At 56.5% G+C, this 25,050-nt stretch overlaps 12 protein-coding genes across 12 annotated transcripts; 7 read left to right on the top strand and 5 right to left on the bottom strand.

The window, feature by feature from the left end:
• Positions 1-1,290: 1,290 nt before the first annotated feature.
• On the top strand, positions 1,291-2,234 carry J3D65DRAFT_693284 (CoA binding domain-containing protein; the record flags this gene model as incomplete). The annotated part of the gene is made up of 2 exons (XM_066803957.1): positions 1,291-1,765; positions 1,816-2,234. Exons 1-2 carry the CDS (start codon positions 1,666-1,668, stop codon positions 2,232-2,234), a joined length of 519 nt encoding a protein of 172 aa, XP_066656951.1. The 5' UTR covers positions 1,291-1,665.
• Positions 2,235-2,277: 43 nt separating this feature from the next.
• On the bottom strand, positions 2,278-3,625 carry J3D65DRAFT_619411 (bifunctional dihydrofolate reductase-thymidylate synthase). The gene has a single exon (XM_066799750.1). It carries the CDS (start codon positions 3,551-3,553, stop codon positions 2,549-2,551), a length of 1,005 nt encoding a protein of 334 aa, XP_066656950.1. The 5' UTR covers positions 3,554-3,625; the 3' UTR covers positions 2,278-2,548.
• A 132-nt stretch (positions 3,626-3,757) lies between these two features.
• Positions 3,758-5,758, top strand: J3D65DRAFT_619410 (uncharacterized protein). The gene is made up of 2 exons (XM_066799749.1): positions 3,758-4,043; positions 4,103-5,758. The coding sequence occupies exons 1-2, from the start codon at positions 3,865-3,867 to the stop codon at positions 5,481-5,483; spliced, it is 1,560 nt and encodes a 519-aa protein (XP_066656949.1). The 5' UTR covers positions 3,758-3,864; the 3' UTR covers positions 5,484-5,758.
• A 47-nt stretch (positions 5,759-5,805) lies between these two features.
• Positions 5,806-8,341, bottom strand: J3D65DRAFT_288841 (uncharacterized protein). The gene is made up of 2 exons (XM_066795139.1): positions 8,331-8,341; positions 5,806-8,239 (listed from the first exon to the last, which is right to left on the bottom strand). Exon 2 carries the CDS (start codon positions 8,139-8,141, stop codon positions 6,129-6,131), a length of 2,013 nt encoding a protein of 670 aa, XP_066656948.1. The 5' UTR covers positions 8,142-8,239; positions 8,331-8,341; the 3' UTR covers positions 5,806-6,128.
• An 861-nt stretch (positions 8,342-9,202) lies between these two features.
• J3D65DRAFT_551179 (uncharacterized protein) lies at positions 9,203-9,960 on the top strand (the record flags this gene model as incomplete). Its single annotated transcript, XM_066797026.1, has 2 exons — positions 9,203-9,412; positions 9,484-9,960. The coding sequence occupies 2 exons, from the start codon at positions 9,203-9,205 to the stop codon at positions 9,958-9,960; spliced, it is 687 nt and encodes a 228-aa protein (XP_066656947.1).
• A 518-nt stretch (positions 9,961-10,478) lies between these two features.
• J3D65DRAFT_619404 (uncharacterized protein) lies at positions 10,479-12,443 on the top strand. Its single transcript, XM_066799748.1, has 2 exons — positions 10,479-10,753; positions 10,805-12,443. Exons 1-2 carry the CDS (start codon positions 10,583-10,585, stop codon positions 12,164-12,166), a joined length of 1,533 nt encoding a protein of 510 aa, XP_066656946.1. The 5' UTR covers positions 10,479-10,582; the 3' UTR covers positions 12,167-12,443.
• A 455-nt stretch (positions 12,444-12,898) lies between these two features.
• Positions 12,899-16,335, top strand: J3D65DRAFT_288832 (vacuolar protein-sorting protein bro1). Its single transcript, XM_066795138.1, has 3 exons — positions 12,899-13,361; positions 13,435-15,013; positions 15,063-16,335. The coding sequence occupies exons 1-3, from the start codon at positions 13,078-13,080 to the stop codon at positions 16,203-16,205; spliced, it is 3,006 nt and encodes a 1,001-aa protein (XP_066656945.1). The 5' UTR covers positions 12,899-13,077; the 3' UTR covers positions 16,206-16,335.
• A 1,497-nt stretch (positions 16,336-17,832) lies between these two features.
• On the top strand, positions 17,833-18,849 carry J3D65DRAFT_675799 (uncharacterized protein). Its single transcript, XM_066803588.1, has 2 exons — positions 17,833-18,452; positions 18,536-18,849. The coding sequence occupies exons 1-2, from the start codon at positions 17,936-17,938 to the stop codon at positions 18,637-18,639; spliced, it is 621 nt and encodes a 206-aa protein (XP_066656944.1). The 5' UTR covers positions 17,833-17,935; the 3' UTR covers positions 18,640-18,849.
• Positions 18,850-19,619: 770 nt separating this feature from the next.
• On the bottom strand, positions 19,620-20,367 carry J3D65DRAFT_675798 (uncharacterized protein). The gene has a single exon (XM_066803587.1). It carries the CDS (start codon positions 19,991-19,993, stop codon positions 19,679-19,681), a length of 315 nt encoding a protein of 104 aa, XP_066656943.1. The 5' UTR covers positions 19,994-20,367; the 3' UTR covers positions 19,620-19,678.
• Positions 20,368-21,187: 820 nt separating this feature from the next.
• J3D65DRAFT_551148 (type 2A phosphatase activator TIP41) lies at positions 21,188-22,052 on the bottom strand (the record flags this gene model as incomplete). Its single annotated transcript, XM_066797024.1, has 2 exons — positions 21,188-21,698; positions 21,760-22,052. 2 exons carry the CDS (start codon positions 22,050-22,052, stop codon positions 21,188-21,190), a joined length of 804 nt encoding a protein of 267 aa, XP_066656942.1.
• Positions 22,053-22,305: 253 nt separating this feature from the next.
• J3D65DRAFT_619392 (kinase-like domain-containing protein) lies at positions 22,306-24,041 on the top strand. Its single transcript, XM_066799747.1, has 3 exons — positions 22,306-22,496; positions 22,547-23,512; positions 23,563-24,041. Exons 1-3 carry the CDS (start codon positions 22,392-22,394, stop codon positions 23,710-23,712), a joined length of 1,221 nt encoding a protein of 406 aa, XP_066656941.1. The 5' UTR covers positions 22,306-22,391; the 3' UTR covers positions 23,713-24,041.
• Positions 23,936-24,984, bottom strand: J3D65DRAFT_619391 (metalloprotease ATP23). The gene is made up of 3 exons (XM_066799746.1): positions 24,652-24,984; positions 24,329-24,585; positions 23,936-24,274 (listed from the first exon to the last, which is right to left on the bottom strand). The coding sequence occupies exons 1-3, from the start codon at positions 24,875-24,877 to the stop codon at positions 24,047-24,049; spliced, it is 711 nt and encodes a 236-aa protein (XP_066656940.1). The 5' UTR covers positions 24,878-24,984; the 3' UTR covers positions 23,936-24,046.
• Positions 24,985-25,050: the final 66 nt, after the last annotated feature.

The raw sequence follows: 25,050 nt of genomic DNA, 5'->3' as shown, positions 1-25,050 counted from the left end.
CTCCTCGCGTATCTGTCTCTTTCTTTTTCTCTTTTTCTCTTTCTCTATCTCTCCTTGGGTGTTGGTCTGAGCCAGGGGTCTGGTGGGCGGACTTGCTACACGCATCTACACATTTTACTTTTACTCATCACCTCATTCTACACATCCTCCTATCCCTTTCACCGCTACTGCGCTCCTGCACCGCATCGGTTGTTGCCATCGACGTCTCCCGTTGCTTGCAGCATCGTAACGCGTCGGATCGTGTCGCATGGCGCTAAGGGGCGATCTCTCTCTGATCCTCTCTTTCTCTTTTCAGTCTTCCTTGCTCCTCCGTCGAGTATCTGCTTGCTTCCATCTCATCCAACACAAAAGCATTGATTTTGACCACCTCCTCATCACATGCTCAGCTACCCTCACTTCATATCTTTTGGCGTCTGAACATTTTACCTTGCGCCTCGGAATCTCCGTCTCTTCTTCTCTCTTCTCATTTCTTTGCTCCTGTCTGTCACGATTATTTATTTCTCTCTTCTCCTCGTCTGTCTGCCTCTGAGATAGACAGATCACGTAATCTAATCATAAATTCCACAGCCTTTGCACAATCCAAACAAGTTTCTCAAACATGTGTATGTGATGTGTCCCTCGCACACACATCGATCCTCCCATGAAGCGCTCGGCCAGGCATCGCACCTCAAAAAACTGCCCGCCTCCCTCCCTCCCCTACCGCTCACGCGCGCGCGTATCCCCTCCCACGCCGTCGTCGCGTCCATGCCCATGCGCTCCCTTGCTTCAACACGACACGACACGACACGACACAACACCCAACTCTAATCCTTTGGCCGTCCTTCCTATGCCCGGATCCTTCTTCCCGAATGCTTTTCCCCCTTTTGGCCCGAGGCTACGTAGCGGTCTGATGCATATAACTGAGCCCACCCAGCATCGCACCATGTCACGAGATGAGAGGATGGTGGGTGGTAGAAGGCTGGCTGGCGGTCGAAGGGGTTTGGTTGGTCGTGGCACGCTGTCTACAGAGCTTCAGCTACTTCTAGTTGTTTCTGCGGGTTTCCTAGGTATTCGTTGACTGCGCAGTCACTCTCCATACACACACACACTGTACAACCAAAACAGTCTATGTATACACCAAACCCACCCTTCACATCTCCGCCCCATGGTGTCTGGTCGTCAACATGGCTGCCAGGTCCATCCCTGGAGCGCCTCACTCGTCGTCGACGGGACCTGACCGCACCGCGGACCGTTCGTTCGTGGCGCGAACCGGGACGGCGAACGGACGGCCGGACGGATGGCTGCCGCCCGCACTGTTCGTCGCGTGGTGGACGGAATGGGATGGGGCCGGGGGGCGGCAACTATTTTAGCGTGCCCTATGGCGAGGCGAGGCTAGGTAGGCTGGGGAAGAGGGGCTCGGTGCCTTAGGCCACCACATCCATTGGCCGACGTCCACGGACCAGAGACATCGACGACCAGACACAGACAACGACAGCAAGACACACCCATCTATCAAGACGAGGTTGGTTGGCTCGCCGAAGACATCAAACTTGACACCCATCACCCGCACCTCCCAACGCAGCAGCCGGCCGGCGCACACATACATACACACAACCGACAGCAACAGCACCCCGCTCTGTCTGTCCCGTCAGAAAGACGACGGGACGACGACCCAACCCCCGCGCAATGGACGCCGCCGCAACGCAAGCGCTCAAGACCTTCTTCGCCTCCCCGCGCTTCGCCGTCGCCGGCGCCAGTTCCGACCCGACGAAGTTCGGGCACAAGAGTGCGTTTGTCCCCCCCCCCCTTCCCAACTCCAGCTGACACCCCCACCAGTATTCGCCTGGTACCTCGCGCACTCCCTCCCCGTAACGCCGCTCAACCCGCGCGCCGCCACCATCACCGCCGGCGCCAGCAACACGCCGCACGCGACGCTCCCCTCGCCCGCCGCGCTGCCCGCGCCCGCCGACACGGCGCTCAGCGTCGTCACGCCGCCGCGCGCGACGCTGGCGCTGCTGCGCGAGGCGAAGGAGGCGGGCGTCAGGGCGGTGTGGTTGCAGCCCGGGACGTTTGATGCGGAGGTGGAGGCGTTTGTTTTGGGTGGGGAGGAAGGGAAAGGGGAGAGGAGGCCTCCGTTCGAGGCGGCGCTGTTTGGGAATAGATGGGGCAGGGGCGGCGAGGGGTGGTGTGTGCTTGTTGATGGGGAGGAGGGGCTGAGGGCTGCGGGGAGGGAGTGGCGGAGGGGGAGGATTTAGGGGGGGGGGGGGGGGGGGGGGGGGGGGGGGGTGTCGATGAGCGTGGTGAACGAAATATTGATCTTTTTGTATATGCAAATACATATGCCGAGAAAGGCCCTCTCCGCTTCCAGAAGCAACGTATTCAAATGCCTGTGTATTGGTTCCCTCCCGTCTTGATTGCTTGTCAGAGCGGATGTGCTTCCTACGTATCTACCCCCGAATTGTATTTTTCGTGCCACGGCCTTTGCTCCCAAGCCACGTCGGTGTATCTCCATAACGCCAAACCCATGCAAAACAAACCACCTACCCAACACACATGGAAGAAAAAGCGTCTACACCGACATCTTCATGGCAATCGACTTGTGCGGCTCGTACCCCTTGACCTCGAAATCCGACACCTCCCAGCCGTCGATGCTGCCACCCTTTTCGCGGGCGATGGCCAGCTCCGGGAAGGCGCGCGGCTCGCGCTCGAGCTGCTGCTTGAGCGCGTCGACGTGGTCGAGGTAGACGTGCGCGTCGCCCATGGTGTGCGTCAGCGAGCCGGGCACCAGGTCGCAGACGTGGGCCAGCATGTGCGTGAGCAGGGCGTAGCTGGCGATGTTGAAGGGGACGCCGAGGCCCATGTCGCAGGAGCGCTGGTACAGCAGCGTGTGCAGGACGCCCTTCTGCCTCGGCTCTGCCTCGTTTTGCTCGCCACGCTCGCCGCGCCGCGCGCCCGGGAAGCTGACGTAGAACTGCGCAAACATGTGGCACGGCGGCAGGGCCATCTTGGTGAGGTCGGCCGGGTTCCACGCGCTCATGATGATGCGCCGGTCGAAGGGCTTGTGGCGCAGCTTGTCGATGACGTCGGCCAGCTGGTCGACGCCCTGGCCCGCGTACGAGGCGTGGCAGTCGACGTACTCGGCGCCAAAGTGCCGCCACTGGAACCCGTACACGGGGCCCAGGTCGCCCTCCTCGCGGTGGCCCAGCCCCACGCTGTCCAGGAACGCCCGCGATCCGTTGCCGTCCCAGATCTTGATGCCGGCGTCTGCCAGCGGCTTGGACGACGTGCTGCCCGAGATGAACCAGAGCAGCTCGGCGATGACGGCGCGCAGAAAGACCCGCTTGGTTGTGAGGAGTGGCAGGACCGGAACGGGTGCGGCTGAGGGGTCGTCTGAGGGTTTGGATAGCGAGAATCGCAGTTGTGGTGGTGCAAAAAGCGAGTAGGTTCCTGTGCCGGTGCGGTCAGGGCGGTGTTCGCCGTGCGCGAGAATTTGGCGGATGAGATCGAGGTATTGGTGTTCTTCGTGGCGAGGGGGCGCAGGAGCGTCGCCATTGGCACCGGCGGGCAACTGCATGATGATAGATTCGTTTTCTGCTGGTTTTCTCTGGCGATACGGTACGTCGAGGTGGTGATGGCAGGAATGGTGTTTTGGAGTCAGACACGAGAGACGCGTTGACGCGTCGCGCTCCAATTTGGCTCCCGATCGGGCCGAGTGGCTGCCCGGCACCGACAGACGCCGACCACCCGACGTCGGCCGCCATCTGCCCCGACGACAACAACACTGCCGAGCTGGAGAACCATCGCTCGTTACGAATTGCTGCCGTGCAGCTAGCCCCGATCCTTCAGAATCCTTCTCGAGCAAGAGAAGCCGACCTCGTCCTCGCCATGGCCGATTCTGAAGCGCTCAACCACCTTCTTGCCGTCCTGCGCGAGCGACGAATTCCTCTGACGCGAGACGACGTTCAGTGGGCTTTTGAGTCCGTCAAGACTCGCGATGATGCTGTTGCCTGGGTAGACCAGTATCTCCAGCAAAATACATTGCTGAGCAAAGAAGAGCTCGATCTGTATGTGTCCACGAGAATCGCTCAACAAGCCAAGTCACGTGTCCTAATGCCCTTGCAAGATACGAAAAGCTGTGCGAAAAGGATCCATCACTGAGGAACAAGAACGACTTGAAAAATATACAGCCCATTTTGGATGATGACCTGAGAGCTGCAATCACGGCCTTGGAGGCGTCGACGGCAAACATCCTCCAGCAGACCAAGACTCTGGAAGCCCAGATGGACGCCCTGCGGGAATTGCAAAAGCAAGAGGCTGAACCAGGAATCGAGCTCCGACGGCGCATGGAAGAACGAAAGCAGAAATACGCCGCCGAAAAAGCCCAAGTAGATTTCGCCATTGAAGGGCTGACTGATGCCATAACCGAGCGCGTCACGTCGTTTTCGAAGCAGTCCAAGGCGAGCGCTCACTCTGTTTCGTCCCTGGCCGGTGAACGGTTCGCTTCGGATGACCGCAAGTTTGGAGCGCTCGGCGAGCTGTCCAAAAAATTAGACGGGGCCGCCAATGGCAGCTCGGAGAAAAAGGAGGTGGAGCAGCTCGGCAACGCCCTCGTTTCCCTCCGCTGCGCCAGCATCCGTACGCGCGTGGACCGCATATTCCAAGAACGGCTGCGCAGCGCGTCGCGAAAGAATGTCCCCGACCGGACACTCGAACAGGCGCAAGCAGAGAAAGGAGCACTCAAAGAAGAGCTCGAGACTCTGCACGCTGAAATCCAATCAGTCGCGGAAATGAGCGTCGACCACGAGTTCCGCGGGCCCATCAACGCGTCGATTGAGCAGAGCCAGACGCAACAACAACGACTCCAACAGCGCTGGCTCGACTACATTCTGTCGACCGTCGAATACATGACGCACCGGCTCTCGCACCTCTGCACCCACGCCACGGACCTCCGCGCCTTCCACGCCACACTCACCGAGATATCCGACCTCTACATCACGACCATGCAATCTACCGCCCCACCACCACCACTATCTCTCCCCAGCTCCTCCTCGCCGTCCAAGAGCCGCGGCAAAGACACGGCCACGCGCGTCGTCGAGCTGTCCAAAGCCACCGAGGAGCTGCTGCGCCACCTCGACATGTCCATCCCCGCCCCCGGAAAGACGACGCCCGCGCAGGCGCGCCAGTCGCTCGCCGAGTCGACGCTGGAGCGCCAGAACCGTCTGCTGCTGCACCAGTCGGCCACGCAGGCCGCCGTCGTCAAGAGCATCGGCCAGGCCGTCGGCAACGGCAACCTCGAGATGCAGGAGCTGCTCGGCGCGCTGCTGGCAAACTCCGAGTTCAAGGACCTTTCGCTCGGCAATCGCAGGGTCGTGAGGGGCATCGAGGGGTTGGAGGTGGGGATTGGCGATGTCAGTAGTTATATGCCTGGGTTGGGCGAGAGGATGGATTTGGCGGGGAGCAGGGAGGGCCGCGCGTTTGTGGAGAGGTGGGCCGGCGACGTTTAATCGCAAAGTCTCAGAGCTTGTCAATCTAGGCTATCTTCAATCACCGCATCATCTGGTCGACTAGGCACGGAGTCCATGTCCAAGAATAAGAAGCCTCGAAATCTCCCGTTTTTGTGTCGTAGTACTAAGTACCTCTGCTATCAGCTGCCGCACCTGAAAGCCATTCCTAAGATCCAGCTCCAACCATTCCGATCCCCTTTTTCGCTCCAAGAAGAAACCTCCCTCCTCCAGCCAATGGCAAAACCAATCCGCAAAATGGCCGAGCAAATTACCAGGCCCTCACCCGCCCACGTGGTATCAATCGCCGCCAAAAAATCATGAACCAGAGGAATGTGGGGTGAATCGCATCGTACCGTGCTAGAAGAGAAAATCAAGCGCAAATGACTGTCGTAGAATGTCGTAATCAGAATGGGTGAGGCCAATATGCCGGCGACATAGTTGCTTTTTTGAATCTGCAGTTGTCGGCTTTCTTGGCCGAGTGGTTCAATAAGCTGTCGCAGGGGAGGGAAGGGGTGGTGGGTGATGAGAAGGAAGTCGCGAACCACCCCGCCCGTCAGCAAGATGGTCGTTTAGTCGTGCAGTCTCCGAGTCTGAGGTGTCTGACCAACTACCTGCGAACGGCAGACAACAGCATCTCCAGCGCACTCAGGAAGTCGGAAACTCCTCAATCATGTCCAACGCCGAGCGGTCGACCGAAGGCTGCTTGAAGCGAGGGTCGCCCGCACGGCGGCACTCAAACTTGACCTGCTCGTGGATCAGCATGCCGTAGAAGCCGGCATCCCACTCGTCGCAGGCGAGGTACTCCCACCACAGGCGCAAGCCGGGCGGGCAGGCCGTGTCCTCGCGCTCAAACGCGGCCAGGACGGCCTCCTTGGACAGGCGGCCGACGTGCTTGCTGGCGCGCTTGCTCCACGCCTTGAACTGGCCGACCCAGTTGAACATCTCGGCCTTGAACTCAGCTGGGTCGCAGCCTCCCGCCGTGCCATCGGGCATTGGGCCGTCGTACTCGGGCTTCTCTTCGTTGCCGACGTGCGCCTTCAGCATGGCTGTGACCCACGGCGGGCGCGCCGGGTCCGCGAGCAGCGTCGCCCAGTGCATCTTGACGTGGTGCGGGACCGCTTCCACCATGCGGTCGAAGTCTAGCTTGTCGCTGTACCGCGGTTGGCTGTACATGCCAAAGTATTGGTACTGCTTGCCCCTGCGGTCTTCATTCTTCGAAGCGTCGACAGCAACAGGCGTGGTGGTTATGAAGAGGGGCACGCGTTCAAACGCCTTGGAGCCATCTTCGCCGTCAATGTCTTCCGGATTTTCGGGGTTAAAGTACGCCGTCAATTTGGCACCGTGCATGCCAGGCTGCTTCGGGAGGTATGGGTCCAGCGAGGTATCGAGGATGTAGTACGAACGAGAGGGCAGAAGGCTGCCTCCTGCTTTCGTCTCCTTGTAGTAGAAGCCGGGCGACCACTGCTTGCCGCCAAACAGATCGCGGATGAAGTCCCAGGAGAAAGTGATGGTGTCGCTTGGGTTGGGCATGCCTTGGAGGTGCTCGGGGCTCAAAGGCGCGAGACGTCGCACTCCGAGTGGTTGCCAGCTGGGCGAGCGCCTGATGAAAGCTGCCGAGGGATCTTCGGTTGTAGGGACTGCAGTGTCGGGATGCTCGTGCTGGCTGTGTTCGGGCTCCTTGTTCGCCTCACCATTGGATTTGACGTTCTCTGGCAAAGGCGCTCCTGCCTTGGTCGGCTGGATCTCGACATCTTTTGGCGCAGGCTGAGCGGCCTGATTGCCGTGCTCGTTGCCTTTGGGTTCCTTGGCGGCGCCATCTTCGACCTTGACGCTCTGAGACGAAGGCCTCTCGGTTTTGGTGGCTTGATTCTTGACACCGTTGGGAGTTACCTGAGGGCTCTGGGTGCCGTTGGACTTGCTGGCGACGGCCTGGATGCCGTTGGATTGGCCAGCATCGGGCTTGTGGTTTTCCTTGTTGACACTGGCTTGAGCGCGGGCTGAAGAACCATTCGTCTGAACGGTAGTGGGCTTGGAGCCATTCGACTGAGCGCTCACGGTTTGAGTGGTTTTGTTGGGCGCGACGGGTGCCTTGGGGGCGTAGCGAGAGAGACCCAATCCTGCCGTGGGCGTGGTGGGGGAACCGCGGACCCTCTCTCCAGCAGCCGTGTTCTGCGGGCTGAATCTCGAAAGTGCCATTTTGGTGCCAGGAGAATCCGAGGCTCGGTGCATTCCCTCGGGAGCGGCCTCAATGGCCTTAAGAAGAGAGCTGGGGAGTTCGTCAGTGTAGATGGGAGCGTTGAGAGACTTGTGGGTGCTTTCAAGTCGCTTCCTGGTAGCTTCCAACTCTGACGAATCAAGAGTACCTTGTTGCTGCTGCTTTCCAAAAGTGACAGTCCAGCCGCCCTGCTTCAGCCGCTCCACATCCTTGCGAAGTGAGAGAATTTCGTCTCCGTAGGTGACGGCCAGATTCTGGAACTGCTGCGCAAGACTTTGATTGTGAATGTCGTCGTCGGCGCTGTCATAGCGGACAACAGCCGTAGAGCTGCCATGGTCGGAATCTTCACCCAAGGCAAAGCTCTGGGCTTTCGGGTTCAATAGACTGGAGTGAGACTGAGCCGACATTGGAGCAGTTCGGCCCGCCTGGCGTGGAGCAGCCATGTTGCTTGGTCCAATTGCCTGCTTGAGGTGCAGTACGGCCAATGCACAAGGAAGATAAGGAAGTGAGGCGTGAGAGTTGAAGCTCTGCTCTTGATGACCTGAAGTGAGGCTGGTCAACATGGAGCTCGAGGTGCAACCGAAGTAAAGATGAGAACACAAGTGTAGAGACTCCAAGGAGCTGTGGCTCACCTCGGTGTTTGGCTCGGAAGAGCGAGGCCTGGGAAGGTTGGCAGATTCAAAACTCAGGATCGTGAATTACGGCAGATGGATGAAATGGATGCAAAGAATTGAAGAAGCAAAGAGGTGTGGATGAATAGTGATGGAAGCCAAGGTGTTTGTTGTTGGATGAGAAAGTTTAGTCTTGGACGAGGCAGAGGAGTGATTTATAGTCATGATGGACCTATTTATGAGGAGCGAAGACAGTCACTTCGACGAAGCAAGCACCTCGTGGGTCAAAGGCTCCATGAAGCTTAATTCATGATACTTGGCCTAAGCTGTCAAACATGGCTCAATGTCAGGCCCTGCCTTGCCTGCTCGTAGACTCTGGTCACGGACGACACCGAGCCCTACGAGCCGTCTACCAAGCTCGATTTCAAAGATGGACGTAGTCCTGATTTCTCTTGCCTAGTTTACCTTTGTGTGTCGTCCATCCGAGTTCTGTTCGTTGCTCCGAACACCGCATTCGAGATCCTTGCTCTTCCTGCTATCCTCGAGGAGCATTTATGCCAGTTCGTACGCTCAGTCGAGACGTGGTTTGTGTAATCTGGCGACGGAGAAAGCTGAGAGAAGATGATGTACAGGGCGTGGTGTTGGAGTTGGCCAGGGCCAACCAAGCTTAACCTTTGGCGCCGACCGGGGTTGGGGGTGGACCCTGGCACGTCATTCTGGTCGCGAGCCCGACCTGAGCGACTGATGCGAGCTGCCGCTAACTGCTAGCTCCTCTCACGCTCGCACTATCTCACCACTCTGAAATGCTCACACGCCCTCGCAGCACTCCCTTCTCGCGTTATTCCTCGACCACTCTGCTCGACTAAGCCGGCCAATTCTTGCGGCCTTTCACCATGCCACCGGCAAAATCTCGTCCTCACGAACACGACCCGCGTCCCGACGGCACAGCCGCCAAACCAGACAAGCAGCGCGGACGAAGGAATGGCGCCAACAACCTCACCAATGGCAGTCACTTGAAGGAGACCATGTCTGCCTCTACAGACTTTGCTCGACACACTGGTCGGGGTGCTGGACAACAGACGCAGAACGCCTCGAGTGGCGGAGTAAGTCACCGACTGCCTTGACCCTACACGCGTGTCCTACCTGCTCACACTTTCGCGTCTTGTTCCCGCAGATGTCCTGGCCCTCCGAAGATCTTTCGTTGCTCATGAACTACCGCTCCTCGCACCGCCTCGACGCTCCCGGCGCGTTCAAGAACCCCTTGGCCCCCGCAATCCTCGGGCGAGGCATCGGCAAATACTCCCCGACAATGGCGCGGAAAAAGAACGAGAGGAGAATATCCAAGGAGCAGCTGGCAACGGCTGTGCGCAAAAACTTCAATGCTCTCGCCGTGAGCGAGTCTGAAGTAATTGTCGACCTCCTTTACAAGGTCAAAATGCAAGGTAAGCTTTTGCCGAGGTATCGGACGAGGTGCTTGGTTACAATCTTGGTCAATTCTGACATCAGTACTTCTTTCAGACAAGGCATTCCGCCTGCGCTTCGCGCCGCCGCGAGCTCGGTGATCGTTCCAGCCCTCGAAAAAAGCTTGCAACAAGACAGCGAGAGTCGCTTTTTACGACTGCCAGTTGGCATCGACAACCCATTGCAATAACGGCGTAGATATGGATACTGGACATTTGGTATACTGGCGTTTCGGATGAGGATACCCTCGGCCTTCACAATGGGGGCACAGTGGCTGGGAAGGCAAAATTATTTTGGGGCGACGGCCCAAGTTCATACCCTTTTGCACTTCCCAACCAGGACACACAGTTGATACTTGTATGATGGGACTAGCAGGTCGGACATATCGTGGGACGTGGAACTGCTGAGGATTTGCGGAGACGCGACGCGTGCTGAGCTTTGGCATGGCGGGCTTTTTTTCGGTGGGGGCGGAGGTGCAGCGCGGCCAGGTTCGCATGACAACGTGGAGTTTGGCGCCATGGGATGCTCTTTTGGTTCGGAAGGCTGTAGAAAGTGTCAAGACGGTTGCATAGTACAAATGACATGGCGACATTGGGTTTTGTAAATCACCAGATGGGTGGTCGCGCTGATCACTGCCGGGACCTTGGGGCGGCGCGGCCTATGTCATCGCTCTGAAGCGTCGGCGAATCGAGAAGAATCTATTAGGCTCTTGGCACAGATTTTACGACGCGCCTCTACTTCTTCCACCATCGCCATCCACATTGTTGATTCCTGACGCGCATACGCCGCTTATTACACAAAATCAATCGACAATGAACATCGCAGCCCCCCGGGCAACCGTCCTCAAGCACGCGCTGCCGCTGCGCAGCAGAGCTTCGACATCAACACCTCAACCTCGGCGGCTGTCTACTGCTGCAACCCCAGCATGGACTCGACCGACGACTCAATGCGCCAGCAAGCCGCATGGCTTTGCACAGCGAAGAGTAAGTCATCGCATTTCGATTCCTGTGGGCTTGGCTGACCAGACGAAATAGTTGTTCCACGCATCCTCGGCGCTTGCGATGAAAGACCCTTATTCGACTCTCGGTGTCGACCGCAACGCATCAGCGGGCGAAATCAAAAAGGCATACTACGGTCTCGCAAAGAAGTACCATCCCGACACGAACAAGGACCCTGGGGCCAAGGACAAGTTCGCTGAAGCCCAATCCGCATACGAACTGCTGTCGGATGCCGAGAAGCGCAAGACATATGATACCTACGGTGCCGCCGCATTTGGCCAAGGTGGTTTCGACCCAGGCGCCAGCGGTGCAGGCGGTGGCAATCCCTTCGGAGGCGGATTTGGAGGCTTCGGCGGCGGCGCGGGTCCTGGTGGGCCGTTTGGACAAGACATCAACTTTGAAGACCTGTTCAGCGCCTTTACGGGAGGCCGCAGCTCTAGGGGTGGAAGGAGATCAAGGAATCCCTTCCAAGAGGAAATTTTGGTCGGCGACAACATCGAGGTCCAGACAAACATCAGCTTCATGGATGCGGCCAAGGGCACGACCAAGGAGATTTTCATCACCCCGCTTGTCAAATGCAAGACTTGTTCGGGAAGCGGACTGAAGAAGGGGACGCAAAAGAAGTCTTGTGGAGCGTGTGGAGGAACTGGACAGCGGGCCACCAGCATGGGTCCTATCCAGATGGTCGCGACTTGCGACGTGTGCGGTGGCGCGGGCACATCTGTGCCAAGAGGATCCGAATGCGGAAGCTGTCACGGTGACGGTGCGGTGAGGGAGAAGCGGACAGTCACGATTGACATTCCTGGTGGCGTGGAAGATGGCATGAGGCTGCGGGTGTCGGGAGAAGGAGACGCGCCAGTCGGTGGAGCATCGACTTCCAACTTCCGCACGCAAAACGGCGACCTCTACGTATTCATCCGGGTCACTCCCGACCCCAAGTTTGCTCGACAGGGCTCGGACATTCTGTACACGGCAACGATACCGCTCACGACTGCGACGCTTGGAGGAGAAATCCAAATCCCGACGCTGGACGGTGAGGTCAAGGTCAAGGTGCCCACGGGAACTGGCACCGGAGACAAGATCACACTGGGAGGTTTGGGCATGAAGAAGCTGAACAGCAGACGGGGTCTCAAGGGTGATCTCAAGGTTGAGTTCAAGGTGAACATGCCCAAGTACCTCAACACCAGCCAGCGGACCATTCTCGAAATGCTGGCGGACGAAATGGGCGACAAGAATGCCAAGCGCATCATGAACGTCGGTGAGATGAGCAAGGAGACCAAGGAGAAGCGCGACGAGGTGGAGAAGAACCAGCACAAGAACGAGGGCTTTCTCAAGAACGCATGGCACAACCTGACGGGCCAGCACAAAAAGGACGACCAGGATGGCGAGTCGAAATAGGCGTCGAGCACCGACGAGCGTGATGGCAAGATAAAGCGTATGGTAATCCTATTGGGTCGGTCGATAGGACTCGAAACTTGTTTGGTCTGGCGTTTAAGCGCATGATGCGCGCGAGGAGCATCTGGGAGGCATATCCACGGCGTTTTGCAGGTGTTTCAATCCAACGGGCAGCCTGTATTGTACTGGGTGTAAATCTTGGCTAGTAGACAGCGTACATGTAGTGATAGACAGGACAAGCATCTCAGCTCCATGAAGAAACGGATATCGAGTTCGGGCCGGAAGCGCTGGCGGGCCGAGTGTGTAGAGCTGCACTGCACGTTTGTGACGAATGACGAGCCCGGCAGCGCGGCTCGAGGCCCATTCGAAGACCCCCGCGGCGACTACCAGTCCAACCGAATCAATCCCCCTGTGGCTGTGATGCGACGGCGCCTATATTCAATCCAGAATGATCCGCTAATTGGTACGGCGCCGCGACATTGTTGTTCTAGATTTCCGCCGTTGGTGTCGAGGAGAGGAGCTTCCCCACAACCCAGGCGTCAAAGCGTCAAGTAACGTCAGCTATATACACCACCCCAACCCAATCCCGCCTGACGACCCGAATCGCTGCCTGTCTCTAAACGCCCTTCTATCCACTTCGCCTCCATTCTCTCAACCTCCGCCCCGTCGGCGCTTACACTGCTGCCGCTCACCAACCACCGCGACGACCCTACGTACCTGCCTACACCCGCCAAACTGCGTCGTCAGCGTACAAACTCCCACTACAGGCAACGCGTCGTCTGGAGCAGTAAACGGCAAATCGCATACGACTTCCGACCGCGCACCTGCATGAGTAGCGCGATAAGGCGGCCCCAAGACTCTCCATCGGGCGAGCTACATTTCTCCAGGCCACAGCCACCGCCCTCGCCGCCAACATGCCTTCAGTCCTCGCACCCATGATCTCTGTCCCGCTGAAGCAGACCAACGAGATCGACTGGATCACCCCGCTCAAGGGCTACATTCGCCAGACGTACGGCGACGACCCGGAACGCTACCAGGAAGAATGCCAGACCCTCAACAGACTGCGGCAGGACATGCGTGGGGCGGGCAAGGACAGCGCGGCTGGGAGGGATCTGCTGTACAGATATTACGGCCAGCTCGAGCTGCTAGACCTGCGATTCCCCGTCGATGAAAACCACATCAAAATCTCCTTCACTTGGTAAGGCAACGGTTGGGAGAAAACGGCCGTGCCGTTTGTTCGAGAATGGAGGGCTGACAGGTGCCACAACTAGGTTTGATGCCTTCACCCACAAACCCACGTCGCAATACTCGCTTGCGTACGAAAAAGCGTCCATCATATTCAACATCTCGGCCGTCCTTTCCTGTCACGCCGCACACCAGAATCGCCATGAGGATGTCGGCCTCAAGACTGCGTATCACTCGTTCCAAGCCTCGGCCGGGATGTTTACCTACATCAATGAAAATTTCCTGCATGCGCCCTCGACCGATTTGTCCAGGGAAACTGTCAAGACGTTGATTGCAGTCATGCTGGCACAGGGTCAAGAAGTATTCCTGGAGAAGCAGGTCGAAGATGGCAAAAAGTACGGCATGTTGGCGAAGCTTGCGTCCCAAGCTCAATTCCTCTACGCCCAGGCGGTGGAGGGCGTGCAGGAGAATGTGAGCAAAGGCATCTTCGAAAAAGTGTGGTTGCAGCTAGTGCAGGTCAAGGCAAACCACATGGCCAGTCTAGCGCAGTACTACCAGGCTTTGGCAGACAATGATGCCAATTCTCATGGAACTTCCATCTGCAGGCTCCAAGTTGCCGAGCAGCAGGCAAAAGATGCCAACAAGATTGCCAGTGCCTTTCCCAACAATGTTCCGGCGACCTCCAATCTGAGCACGGAAACAGGCTCCATATTACAGGACATGACCAAGCGACATCTGCTCAACATCCAGGAGCGAATCGTCGAGTTCACCAAAGACAATGACTTCATCTACCACCAGCAGGTTCCCGCAGAAGCATCCTTGTCGTCGATACCAAAGCTTCCCGCAGCAAAGGCCATCCCCGTTAGCGAGCTCTATCAAGGCCAGGATATTCAGCGCATCATTGGTCCGGACATCTTTCAAAAAATCGTTCCCATCTCAGTTACGGAGCAGGCCAGCATGTATGACGAAGAAAAGGCAAAGCTGATTCGAGCCGAAACGGAAAAGGTCGAGACCGCCAACGACGAAATGGCAGCCAGCTTGGACTACCTCAAGTTGCCCGATAGCCTCAACATTCTGAAAGGCGGCATGGACCAAGAAATGACTGTCGACCAAGAGTTTCGACGGTGGTGCGAGGAACTGGCAGGTCACCAACCGTTTACCACGGCATTTGACCAACTAAGCGCCGAGAAGACGACCATCACCTCGATGCTGGATCAGTGCGTCAAGCAGCTGGACATGGAAGAGAGCGTGTGCGAAAAGATGCGCAGCAAGTATGGAGTCGATTGGACGCAGCAGCCAAGTTCGAGATTGACTGCCACTCTGCGAAGCGATATCAAAAACTACAAAAATGCCATCGAGGAAGCGAGCATCAGTGACGCTGCATTATACAGCACCTTCAGACAGTACGAGAGCGATTTCGACGAGATGAGGAGTGCCGGTGAGACGGATGAAGCAGACGTTCTCTATCAGAGGGCCATGATCAAGGCTGGAGCAGCAAGAGGAAAGGGCAAGAGCAGCCCTGGCAACGAAGGCAATCTGCTCGATGAGGACTTTGAGGGTGGTCCAAGCGTGGCAGATCAAATCACTTCGGTGGAAGAGCTGCTCAGGAAGCTGAACCTGATCAAGCGGGAGCGCCAACAGGTACTTAAAGACTTGAAGGAAAAGGTGAGACTCAAACTCAAATCACAACGCAAGAAGTTTCTGACTTGCGTAGGTCCATACTGACGACATTTCCAACGTCCTAATCCTCAACAAAAAGCAAATTTCCAACCAGGAAAACCAGCTCTTCAAAGCGGAGCTCGAAAAATTCCGTCCGCACCAGAACCGCATCATGCAGGCGATTCACAAGCAGAATTCGCTGATGAAGGAGCTCACTCGGACATATGGTGACTTGCTACAGGACAAGCGTGTTCGGTCTGAGCAGACTAAGTACGAGGCATTTTCTCGACAGAGGAGCTCGGTCATGAACAAGTACAGAAAAGTCTATCAAGCCTTCAACGACCTGATATCAGGCTTGATGAGAGCGCAAGGATTCTATAGCGACATGAAGGAGACGGTGGAAAGCTTGCAAAAGAACGTCGAGTCGTTTGTCAACAACAGACGTTCAGAAGGCGGTCAGCTGCTGACTTCGATCGAAAACCGCAAAGCGGCTGGATCGTCCGACCACGCAGACCGAGAGCGCGAGCGGCTGCAGTCACTGATGGAGCGCATGTCGGTGGAACCGTCACGGTCCCCTGTCCAGCAGCACGAGCGATCCAGCTCGCGGCCGAGCCTGCAGCAAACACCATCCTTTGGCTACAACCCTGCCGCCTCGCCCCAGGCTCAGTACGGCATGGCCTCTCCGCCGCTCCATTCTCGCATGCCTCCGCAACAGAGCAACGGGACCCCATACCAACAACCTCAACAACCACAACCGCCTATGCCACCGCGTCGAGAGAGCTACAACTCGCCCATCCCCGGCAGCACCCCCGCCTACAACCCCAACACATACGGCCAACTGCACTCGCCGCCAGCGACGCAGCAGTACTTCTCACCGCCGCCCCAACAGCAACAACACCAACCTCCTGTTCCCGCTGCGAATCCCTACGCCAGCCCAAACCCCAACGTCTACTCCCCGCAGCAACATCAGCAAGGCTACTTGCCGCCTGGCTACGTCCCACCACCCCCGCCCCCTGGCCCCCCGCCTAATCAGCACGTCGACTACTCGGGCTTGACGGGCGGCGGCGCGCCATATCCGTCTGGGCCTGGGGGCTACGCGTCGATGACCAGGCCGTCGGGGACGGGTCATCAGCAGCAGAATCAACAGCAAGGTCAGGGCGGTCAGGATCCGTGGGCGGGGCTCAGTGCGTGGAAGTAGGTCGAGTGCGGGTGGGTGCGGACCCAGGTTCCTTTCTCCTTCTTTGTGCGTATTTGATACGTAGTTTACAATTCTCTGCTTTGACCAATTTGCTTTTCAACCAGGCTTTGGTGTTTTACACTTGCATTTTCTCCTCTCTTTTACATCTTCTTGTTGTTTTTTTGATTCGCTCTCCTTGAGGGGCTGTGGTTAAATGGAAGAGCGGGTCTGAACGGCGAAATGGGGCGAGGCAAGCTTCATCGGTCTGCTTGCTGCATGAGTTACTTGTCCCGGCCTCTTCCAACATCCACTGATCTTTCTCTACTCTTGTCTTCGTCTTCGTCGTACACATGCATGCATGGGAGTGTAAGCTTGCTCAACAGGTCGGGGATAATTACTGGTTGGGGCGGAGTGGAGAGGGCTATGGCGGTGAGCGTGGAAAAGAGGAGGTAATCTATCACATCAAAAGGTTTGGGCATTTGAGAAATTGTTGACTTGGTGTGGCAGAGGAGCAGTGCTGGTGGGGAAGGAGGGGTTGTGTGCATGCGATGGAGGGCGGAAAATTGATGATGGCTGGTAAAAGACGTAGGAAGTAATGGAGTAGTGAGTCTTCGACTGGACTTGTCTCTCTGTGATGCACAACCACACGCTGCGGGTCGTCCTGTTTCTGAATTTTCTCACGGGTCTCTCGTTCCGTTTCTCTTCCCCACGAGTCAGGACTGAGTGGGTCTGGGGGCCAGCACAGTATTAGAGCAGCAACCGGGGCCGTTTCGCCCTACTTCGAACTCGCGCTGACTGCTACTTACAGCCTATAATGTGACAGCCCTACATGGACTAGGAAGAGAGAGTCCAAATTCTGACGTCGATCGGCGCAGTCCAGCAGCACCGCGTGGCGCAGCAGGATTGCTGAATTTCCTAACGGGGTTAGCCCCCACCGGCACGTCCAACGTCCTCCATTGCTTCTTTCCAATTTTCTCGACTACCACTACAACAACACGACACATTGAAATCAAAGCATATTTACGAGCTCTGTGGCGTTTCACAGCTACGGCGATGCACTGCCGACATCGCCGACCGCATCCTTCGAAAACAGGCAAAATACTCCATTGTGCCTTCAGCCGCCCCCAAGCACATTGTGGGTCTCGACGGCGACCGAACATCAGATCCTCAATCCGTTCTCCAGTCTTCCTGTTCTGGCCATGACGGCCCCCAGGTACAGCCTACCTACCGGTCGACACACAGCCCTATGGCAGTGCCTCCGCGGTTCTGCTTCTGTTGCCGAAAGGACGGACAGACCTGCAGCTGCAGTGACGATTCATGGTCGTCGTTTAGCCCCGAGGTGATTCTAGGCTACAGGTAGGTAGGGTTTTCTTTTTGGAAGAGTGTGGAGATGATATCCTGATTCGGTGGGTGAGAGACCTGGAAAGGTAAGATTGACTGCAAACCCTGTGCTAGTTTTTCTCGATGGATTGGATTGAGTTGCTGCAGGCTCATGTTCACAGCCTAGAGGGATGCTGGGGGCTGTGGAAAACCATTGCGGCCCCATGCAGAGGGAGCATTGAAGGAATGGTATAGCGGTCGAAGAGGTGGTTCAAGATGTATAAGAGCAGACACAGACAGCACCGAGGAGAACTCATATCAGCACCACTTCCTCTCCAGCACCTCAACTCAAAGCAAAGCACAGCAACACCGCCATCAAATCTCCCAAATCCCACCTCTCAACCAATCAACAAAACCCAGAACCCACAACAATGAAGTTCACGACCACCGCCGCCGCCCTCCTCGCCGCCGCCAGTGCCTCGCCAGCTCTCGCCCAAGTCTTCACCATCACCGGCACACGCATCCCGCGCGACGCCGTGGCCGTCGCGACGCTCGTCAAGGACGGCATCACCATCATCACCGGCACGCGCCTCCCCACGGCCAACGCCAACATCGCCGCCGTGGACGTTCCCATCTCCTTTACTTCCGTCCCCACGCCGACGACATTCGAGACCCGCGTGGCCGCGACGCCGCTGCAGGCGCGCGCTGTGTCTGGCGCCCCTAATGTCTCGCCGTCGGGCGCCCCCGTCGCGTCCCCTGGCGTCGTCGTTGCGGCACGCGCTCCAGAGCCCGTAGATGTGTCGGGAGCCCCTTCTGTCGCGCCGTCCGGGGCGCCCGTCGCTTCTGTCGCGCCCACCGTCTCTGTCGCGCCTATCGTCTCCGTCGCGCCCGTCGCGGCGCGTGCTGCAGACAACGTCTTCATCGAGAAGAGGTGTTTGGCGCTTGGTTGTACGTTTTCCCTTTCTCTCTCCCTACTACGCCCCTAGTGACGAGTCTGGTTCGATTTGAGATTTGATGCTGACGAGTGATAGCTGAGTGCGGTAACAATGGCGTCTACACTGATTGCTGCGATGACCAGCTTTGCGCTGAGAACCATGGGACGGGCAGTCTGACTTGCGGCGGTGTTTCTGTTTGATTTGATTTGGGGATTTGGGTGTTTGGGGATTTGGGTGATGTGGTGAGGTAGTTGGGGAGGAGGAGAGGAGGAGAAGGAGGTTCAGGGGAGGGAGAGTGGCAGAGTGAGATTGAGCTTTTCACATGATACGATGAATACGTAGGTGCATTTTACGAATTATCTCGTACGAAATGGGCGGACAAATACGATGATATGTCATGAAAATTCGATGTCAATCCCCCTCTCTTCAATTTCACCGCTCGTGGTTTATTCTTCGTTCTGTGGCCTTTCCTGTCGCCAATAAAGTTGATCATTTTGAAACCACCGTCTGCTACTTTCCCGAATCATCCATGGTTGAACAAGTACCTTCCGTTTAGAAAACCCCTGAATTCTTCTTCCCCATCACGCTGCCTTTCTACCTTCTTCCACCAGCCCCGTAAGTGTCTCAATTACACTTTATAATCTCAGTGGGTAGCCCCCACCTTCAGATTTGAACAAAAGCTGGCAACATCGAACAATCACTGGAGTTAATAGAAGCCTCAAGCTGGCTCCCCCATGTACAAGGGCAAGACATGCCGCATTAAAGCTTCTCACCAAGGCAACTGGTCTCATTGCAAGGGCTCAGAGAGCCCAGATCAGGACTTTGGCTCCACGGTTCCCTCGGACTTCCGTCTTGTTGGGCGGTGTTTGCGTCGTGAATCGAGCGCTAGAAGACGGAGTGATGGTGAGAGGCTTCCAGAGTGCATGCGCTGAAAGGGTCCGACAGAGTAGTATCCCGTGTTCAACTTCTGGATCAGGGTGGACAGTTAGAGCGTCCGCTCAGTGGGGAGTGTCATGTTGATGCTGATCGTTCTCCGAAGACAAGAAAAATCAGGGGCAAAAGGCTGGTCAGGCACAAGAGAACAGCACTCATAGGGACCAGGCAGTCACACTCGCACATTCAAGAAGCAAGCACAGAACAACGTATCCATTGAACTGACTATAAATGTAAAAAATTGACCCCCGAGACCACAAAGGATCTCAGGACTCCCACCCACCCAGGCTTCAGAGCAGCCCTGACTCAATCCGATTCCGGCTCCAGGAAGAGGGAAAGCAAGGCGAGGACGGCCACGAACACGAGGACCAGGAGGAAGCAGCCTGGATGCATGTTAATGGTGTCTTCGCTGTTTTGCTCACCTTCCGTGGGGGCCCCGTAGTGGGCCTTTTCAAACTGGAGGTCCAGGTCCCGGCGGACCTGGCGACGGCTCGATCGGCGGTGGCCGCTGAGACGGCGGCGGCGGCGGCGGCGGCGGACCTCGTCCCTGCGACGGGACGGGCGAGGGAGATGCTCGGCCCACTTGATGTGGGCCGACTCGCTGTGCGTGTTGCTAGGCATGGTGAGCGTACTTGAATCTGCCTGCAAGTGGATGTTTGTTGGACTTAGCTGTTGGCTGGAGACCGAAGATGCAGAGAGCGAGGACGGGAAGATGGAGAGCGGGGAGGAAGAGGAAAGACTCCGGAGGGGGACCGTAGCTTCTTAAATGGGCGTGGGCAGAGAGGATGAATAAGAAAGCGCGCTAGGTCTCCTCAACGGAGTGATGTTTGTTGGACTTAGCTGTTGGCTGGAGACCGAAGATGCAGAGAGCGAGGACGGGAAGATGGAGAGCGGGGAGGAAGAGGAAAGACTCCGGAGGGGGACCGTAGCTTCTTAAATGGGCGTGGGCAGAGAGGATGAATAAGAAAGCGCGCTAGGTCTCCTCAACGGAGTGACTTGGCCTACTTGAAATTCTGGTTCATTAGCAAATTGATCTTCTCCCTTGTAAATATTCATGGCGCCTTTGTTCTATTTTGGAGGATATGGAGATCGGAAGGGTTAATCCCTCAATTCGACGTGACGGACCCGTATCCGATGGCAATTCCAGGGCACTTCTACCACTGTTGCTGCCATTGGGACCTAGAAACGTGGGAGCAGCAGGGTCAATGCGTTTCCCTTAACCCGCATTTCAAGCGTGAAATGGCGTCCCTACTTGGGATTGCCTCAGCTTCGAGCGAATTCACTTCACAATCAGCAGCGAGCAGTTGGCCCGTGTCTCAAAAACTCATCGCCAGAACCAATCCAATTGGCATGGTCATTTGTAATCGACCTTTGGTTGACTCGGGGACACGGTGCAAAGCTGCTATGACGAGATTACGAACGCGTTTGGAGGTCAGGAAAATATATGACATTTGAATTTCTGAAGACGCGACACTGTGCTGTCTTAATCTCCTATAGCTTGCAACATATTAGCCAAAGCAGGGTCAAGTCTTCAAGAGACCTACTTGATTCCAGATATGGTGATCTGGCGCAGTGACACCTCTTCACGAGCACATGCAAGTCTGACAAAAGCCCCACTCGGTAGAAACGTAGGTAATGTCCCAAACCTGGGTCGCAGCCCTACGTTTCGAGGGCCCTTGGTACCTTAGTTGGCAGGACCCTGAGCCGTTGTTGTGATTTTCGAGTCCCCTTGGACGGGAATTTCTTCCGGCGACTCACAGCCTCTGATTCTGGGACTGCAGACCATGGTGTAGTTTCATCGGCAAGTCGGTGCAATTACTTGAGAATACATCTTTCCAACTTTCCGTCAACGACCGGCAACACGGACATCAACCGGTTGGGATCCCTCATCAGCGCCGGCACATCGGCCCGTGTAATCGCCAGCTTGCGTTGAACAACGTCAAACTTCTCTTCGCGCGCCGTGTACTCTCGGATGACCTCTCCAGTATCGAATTCGATGAAAATGCGGCTGTCTCTTATCCGAAAGACGACATCGTCCAGTCTGAGGAAGAAGCGGGCTAGGAGCAAAAGGCGAGCTGGCATGACGCGTATCTTGCATGAGAGGAGCGCGATTCCATTGTCTGCGAGCTCGTCCTCGTACAGCATCACTTCGTCGAAGAATAGAATGGGGTCCGGGCGTTTCAATAGCTCGTACGGGATGGGAGTCTCGGTCGGTTCAAACTGGGGCAAGCTGGGCGCATCCGAAGCAACAGTGCCAGCGTAGTCGGTGCTGTATGACCAGTCAAAGGGTTTGACGACTTCTTTAATATCTGATGCATGTTGCAATCTTGCAAGAGCGTTATTTTCAAGGCCTGAAAAGTTTTCCAAAGTCAACCGGGTGTGCCCACCTATCTCGCTGCCACTCCTTGGAATATGCGACTTTGAACATCGAGTTTCCCGTCTTGTCCACGCGGTCTAGCGCATCGAACGCGTTGAATTCAATGTTCCATCCCGAGGCAATGTGTTCTAGCCGTACAGAGTTGTCGCCAAATATCATTTCTGGTGGAGCGATGCCCAGTCTATCCGTCATGTCTTCAATGGGGCCCGCTTTCAAGATGGGCAGCTTGCGCGTGGTGATCTTCCATCCGGCCTGGACGATGGATTTGCCTTGGTCCGTGGGTGAGGGGAAGCTTGCGCTCATCTTGGTGAAGTCTTCAGGTGGACGCGCCGCGCTTGGGGGTGAGGTCTTGATTATCGCAGCGACAGATGGCGAGGTGGTCAGGTCTGAGTCGCAAAGTCCCCGCAGTCGACGTGAGTTGGAGGTGGGACCAGGATGAGGCCGGGACTGAGGACATGCGGCTGATCCTCGGCACGATCGTTCCTGTAGCAACCACCGTCAACAGACGCACTTTGCGCTGTTCGCAGCTCCGCCCCACGATCTTGCTCGTCAAGGACGACGACAAACCCCAAATTCAACGGCATCGACTGCATCAACCGTGCCCGATCGCTGCACTTTCCATCGCTCTTTATCACCACAATCATGGCCACCGAAGCTCTTGAACACGCCCTGGAGCGCATCTCCATCAACAACGAAAATGAGGACGTCCCGCACACCAAGGCGGGACTCGGATATCACAAGCCCAAGGTACTTAGGAAAGACTCTGCGATATTTCAAACATGAGTTGACCAATGCAGGGCTCTCTCTCCACTGCCGTGAACCTCGCTGGGCTCAACTCGACGAATGGAAACCGCATCAAACTGCCGCTACAAAGATTGCAGCAGTCCAGCGTTCCCAAGGCCTACAGCAGTAATAGCATTACCAAAGTCACTCTCCCTTCTCAAGCAGCCCAGCACCTTCGGGGCGAGAAGCCTGCCAGGCCTTCTGATGAACTCGTCCAGAGGAGCTCGGACAGCGTTCTGTACAAGCAGCCCACGGCTCCCCGCCAATTCAACCTGAACATGTTCGAGATTGGCAAGCCACTGGGCAAAGGAAAATTCGGCCGGGTCTACCTGGCCAAGGAGAGACAATCCGGGTTTGTCTGCGCTCTCAAAGTCCTGCACAAAAACGAGCTGCAGCAGGGCAAAGTCGAAAAGCAGGTGCGGCGCGAAATCGAGATCCAATCCAATCTGGCGCACCCCAACATCCTACGACTCTACGGCCATTTCCACGATTCGAAACGCATCTTTCTCATCCTCGAATTCGCCGGCAAGGGTGAGCTGTACAAGCACCTGCGCAAGGAGCAAAAGTTCCCCGAGTGGAAGGCTGCGCAGTACGTTGCTCAAATGGCCGCGGCGCTCAAGTACCTGCACAAGAAGCACGTCATGCACCGCGACATCAAGCCCGAAAACATTCTCGTTGGCATCCACGACGAGATCAAGATTTCGGATTTCGGGTGGAGTGTGCACGCGCCAAACAACAGGCGCAACACCATGTGCGGCACGCTCGACTACCTGCCCCCGGAGATGATCAAGCCTGGCAGCTCCGAAAACTACTACGATGAAAAGGTCGACCTCTGGAGCTTGGGCGTCTTGACCTATGAGTTCTTGGTTGGCGAGGCGCCGTTCGAGGACACGCCCGTCATGACTCAGCGCAGGATTGCCCGGGGCGATATGACGGTTCCCAGCTTCGTTAGTCCCGAGGCAAGGGACTTGATCAAGAAGGTAAGTCGACTTGTCCGATTGCTCTGCTACATTGCTGACAAGATTCCCAGTTGCTTGTTCTTGACCCGTCAAAGCGTCTCCCACTCGAGGAAGTTGAGAAGCATCCTTGGATCGTCAAGCACTGCGTGAAGGGCGAGAGAAGCTACAATCGCACCTCCAGCTCGCTCAAGAGCAGAACCAGTGACAAGTCGGATGCTTGAACGATTTCACTGACGAAGGAGCGATTACATTGTTTCATTTGATTACTTTCCCATGGCGCGGAGTTTGAAACGGTTTGTGTGAGTGCAAACGCTCAAAGGTCAGGGTACTGGAGTCCTAGTTTTCGGTTTCCTGCCACCTTTTGTGCAGCTGCGGAGTTCGGCACGGGTCCAGGCGTTATAAATATTGGCATATCCGGCGGGCATGGGATCAGCATGGATGGATGTAGGAGCTGGAGGTGAGAGTTGGATTGATTTTGGTATCGACCAGACGCCGGCGCTATGCAGTAATGTAGAAAGCATTATTTCAAGACAAATAGCTCTCCTTCGAAGCTCTTCACCTGTAGATCTCGTCAAATGGCCTGGTGTCGTTGAAGCAGCTGTCCCAAACTTCGTTGACGATCCGCGCAGCGTGGACGTCATCCTTGACGCTTGGTCTTGCCATCAGCGAGAGAGTCGCTCGCCGTCGTACGCACTCTTGCATCTGCTGAGTAAACCTCCACTGGCCCCTAGTAAAGAATTCGCGCGTGAACCTGCACTCTCCGCTCAGAGTCGATGCGCGGATCTGCTTGGGCGTCAGTCTCCCACTTCTGGCTTGCCAGCGCTTCGCAACACGTACCTCAGTGCAGGCCTGATGCCTCAGGTTCCATCTATCGACCTTGAACCGCATGTAATCGTATGCGTGGACCATCTCGTGCGCAATCGTGTCTTCAACGTGTCCCTGGTTCCGCATGTAGTTGGCGCAGATCAAGATGCCGTAGTCCTGGTCTATACCGCCGCCCTGAGACGTCGTGCAGCGGCGAATCCGCACGTTCATGGGATTGATGTCGCCGCCGAGCTTATTGATTTCATCGCGGAGGAAGCGGATGACGGGGCCTGCAGGAAATTCATCTTAGCGGGAGCTCAATTGACTTGGGACACGGCCGGCTTTATGCAACTCACTGTTCTGGAACAGCCAGTCCCGCTGCTTTTCTACTCGCTTGATGTCGCTCTCTTCGTTCACCAGGTCTCGCGCACGGAAGTATTTTTGCTGGTCTTCTTTTGATGCCTGGCCTGAGAGAATTGTGAAGAAGGTGCTCCAGTTATAGAAGTTCTCGTCTGGTTGCACCTGGTCTGCGGAGGGCGTTGGTTGGGCGGGCTTGGATTCGGAGTTGACTGATTCGGCCATGATGGATGAGGCAGTGTTTTCAAGCCGGAAGGCCTGGGATCGATGCGCTGTGTGATGGAGACTCGGACGCGGATATAGTGGATCGGAGGTGGTTGTCGGATTCGCTGTGCTGAGCATGCGGAGGATGCGCGTAGGGCGTGTTGAAGGCGGTGAAAAAATGGTCGGAGGAAGGC

Source organism: Phyllosticta citribraziliensis, assembly GCF_038025025.1.
Source record: "Phyllosticta citribraziliensis strain CPC 17464 chromosome Unknown J3D65scaffold_4, whole genome shotgun sequence".
In the NCBI taxonomy this organism is placed as follows: domain Eukaryota; kingdom Fungi; phylum Ascomycota; class Dothideomycetes; order Botryosphaeriales; family Phyllostictaceae; genus Phyllosticta; species Phyllosticta citribraziliensis.
Note: the sequence above shows the minus strand (reverse complement) of the source record. Positions and strands in the feature narration are given on the sequence as shown.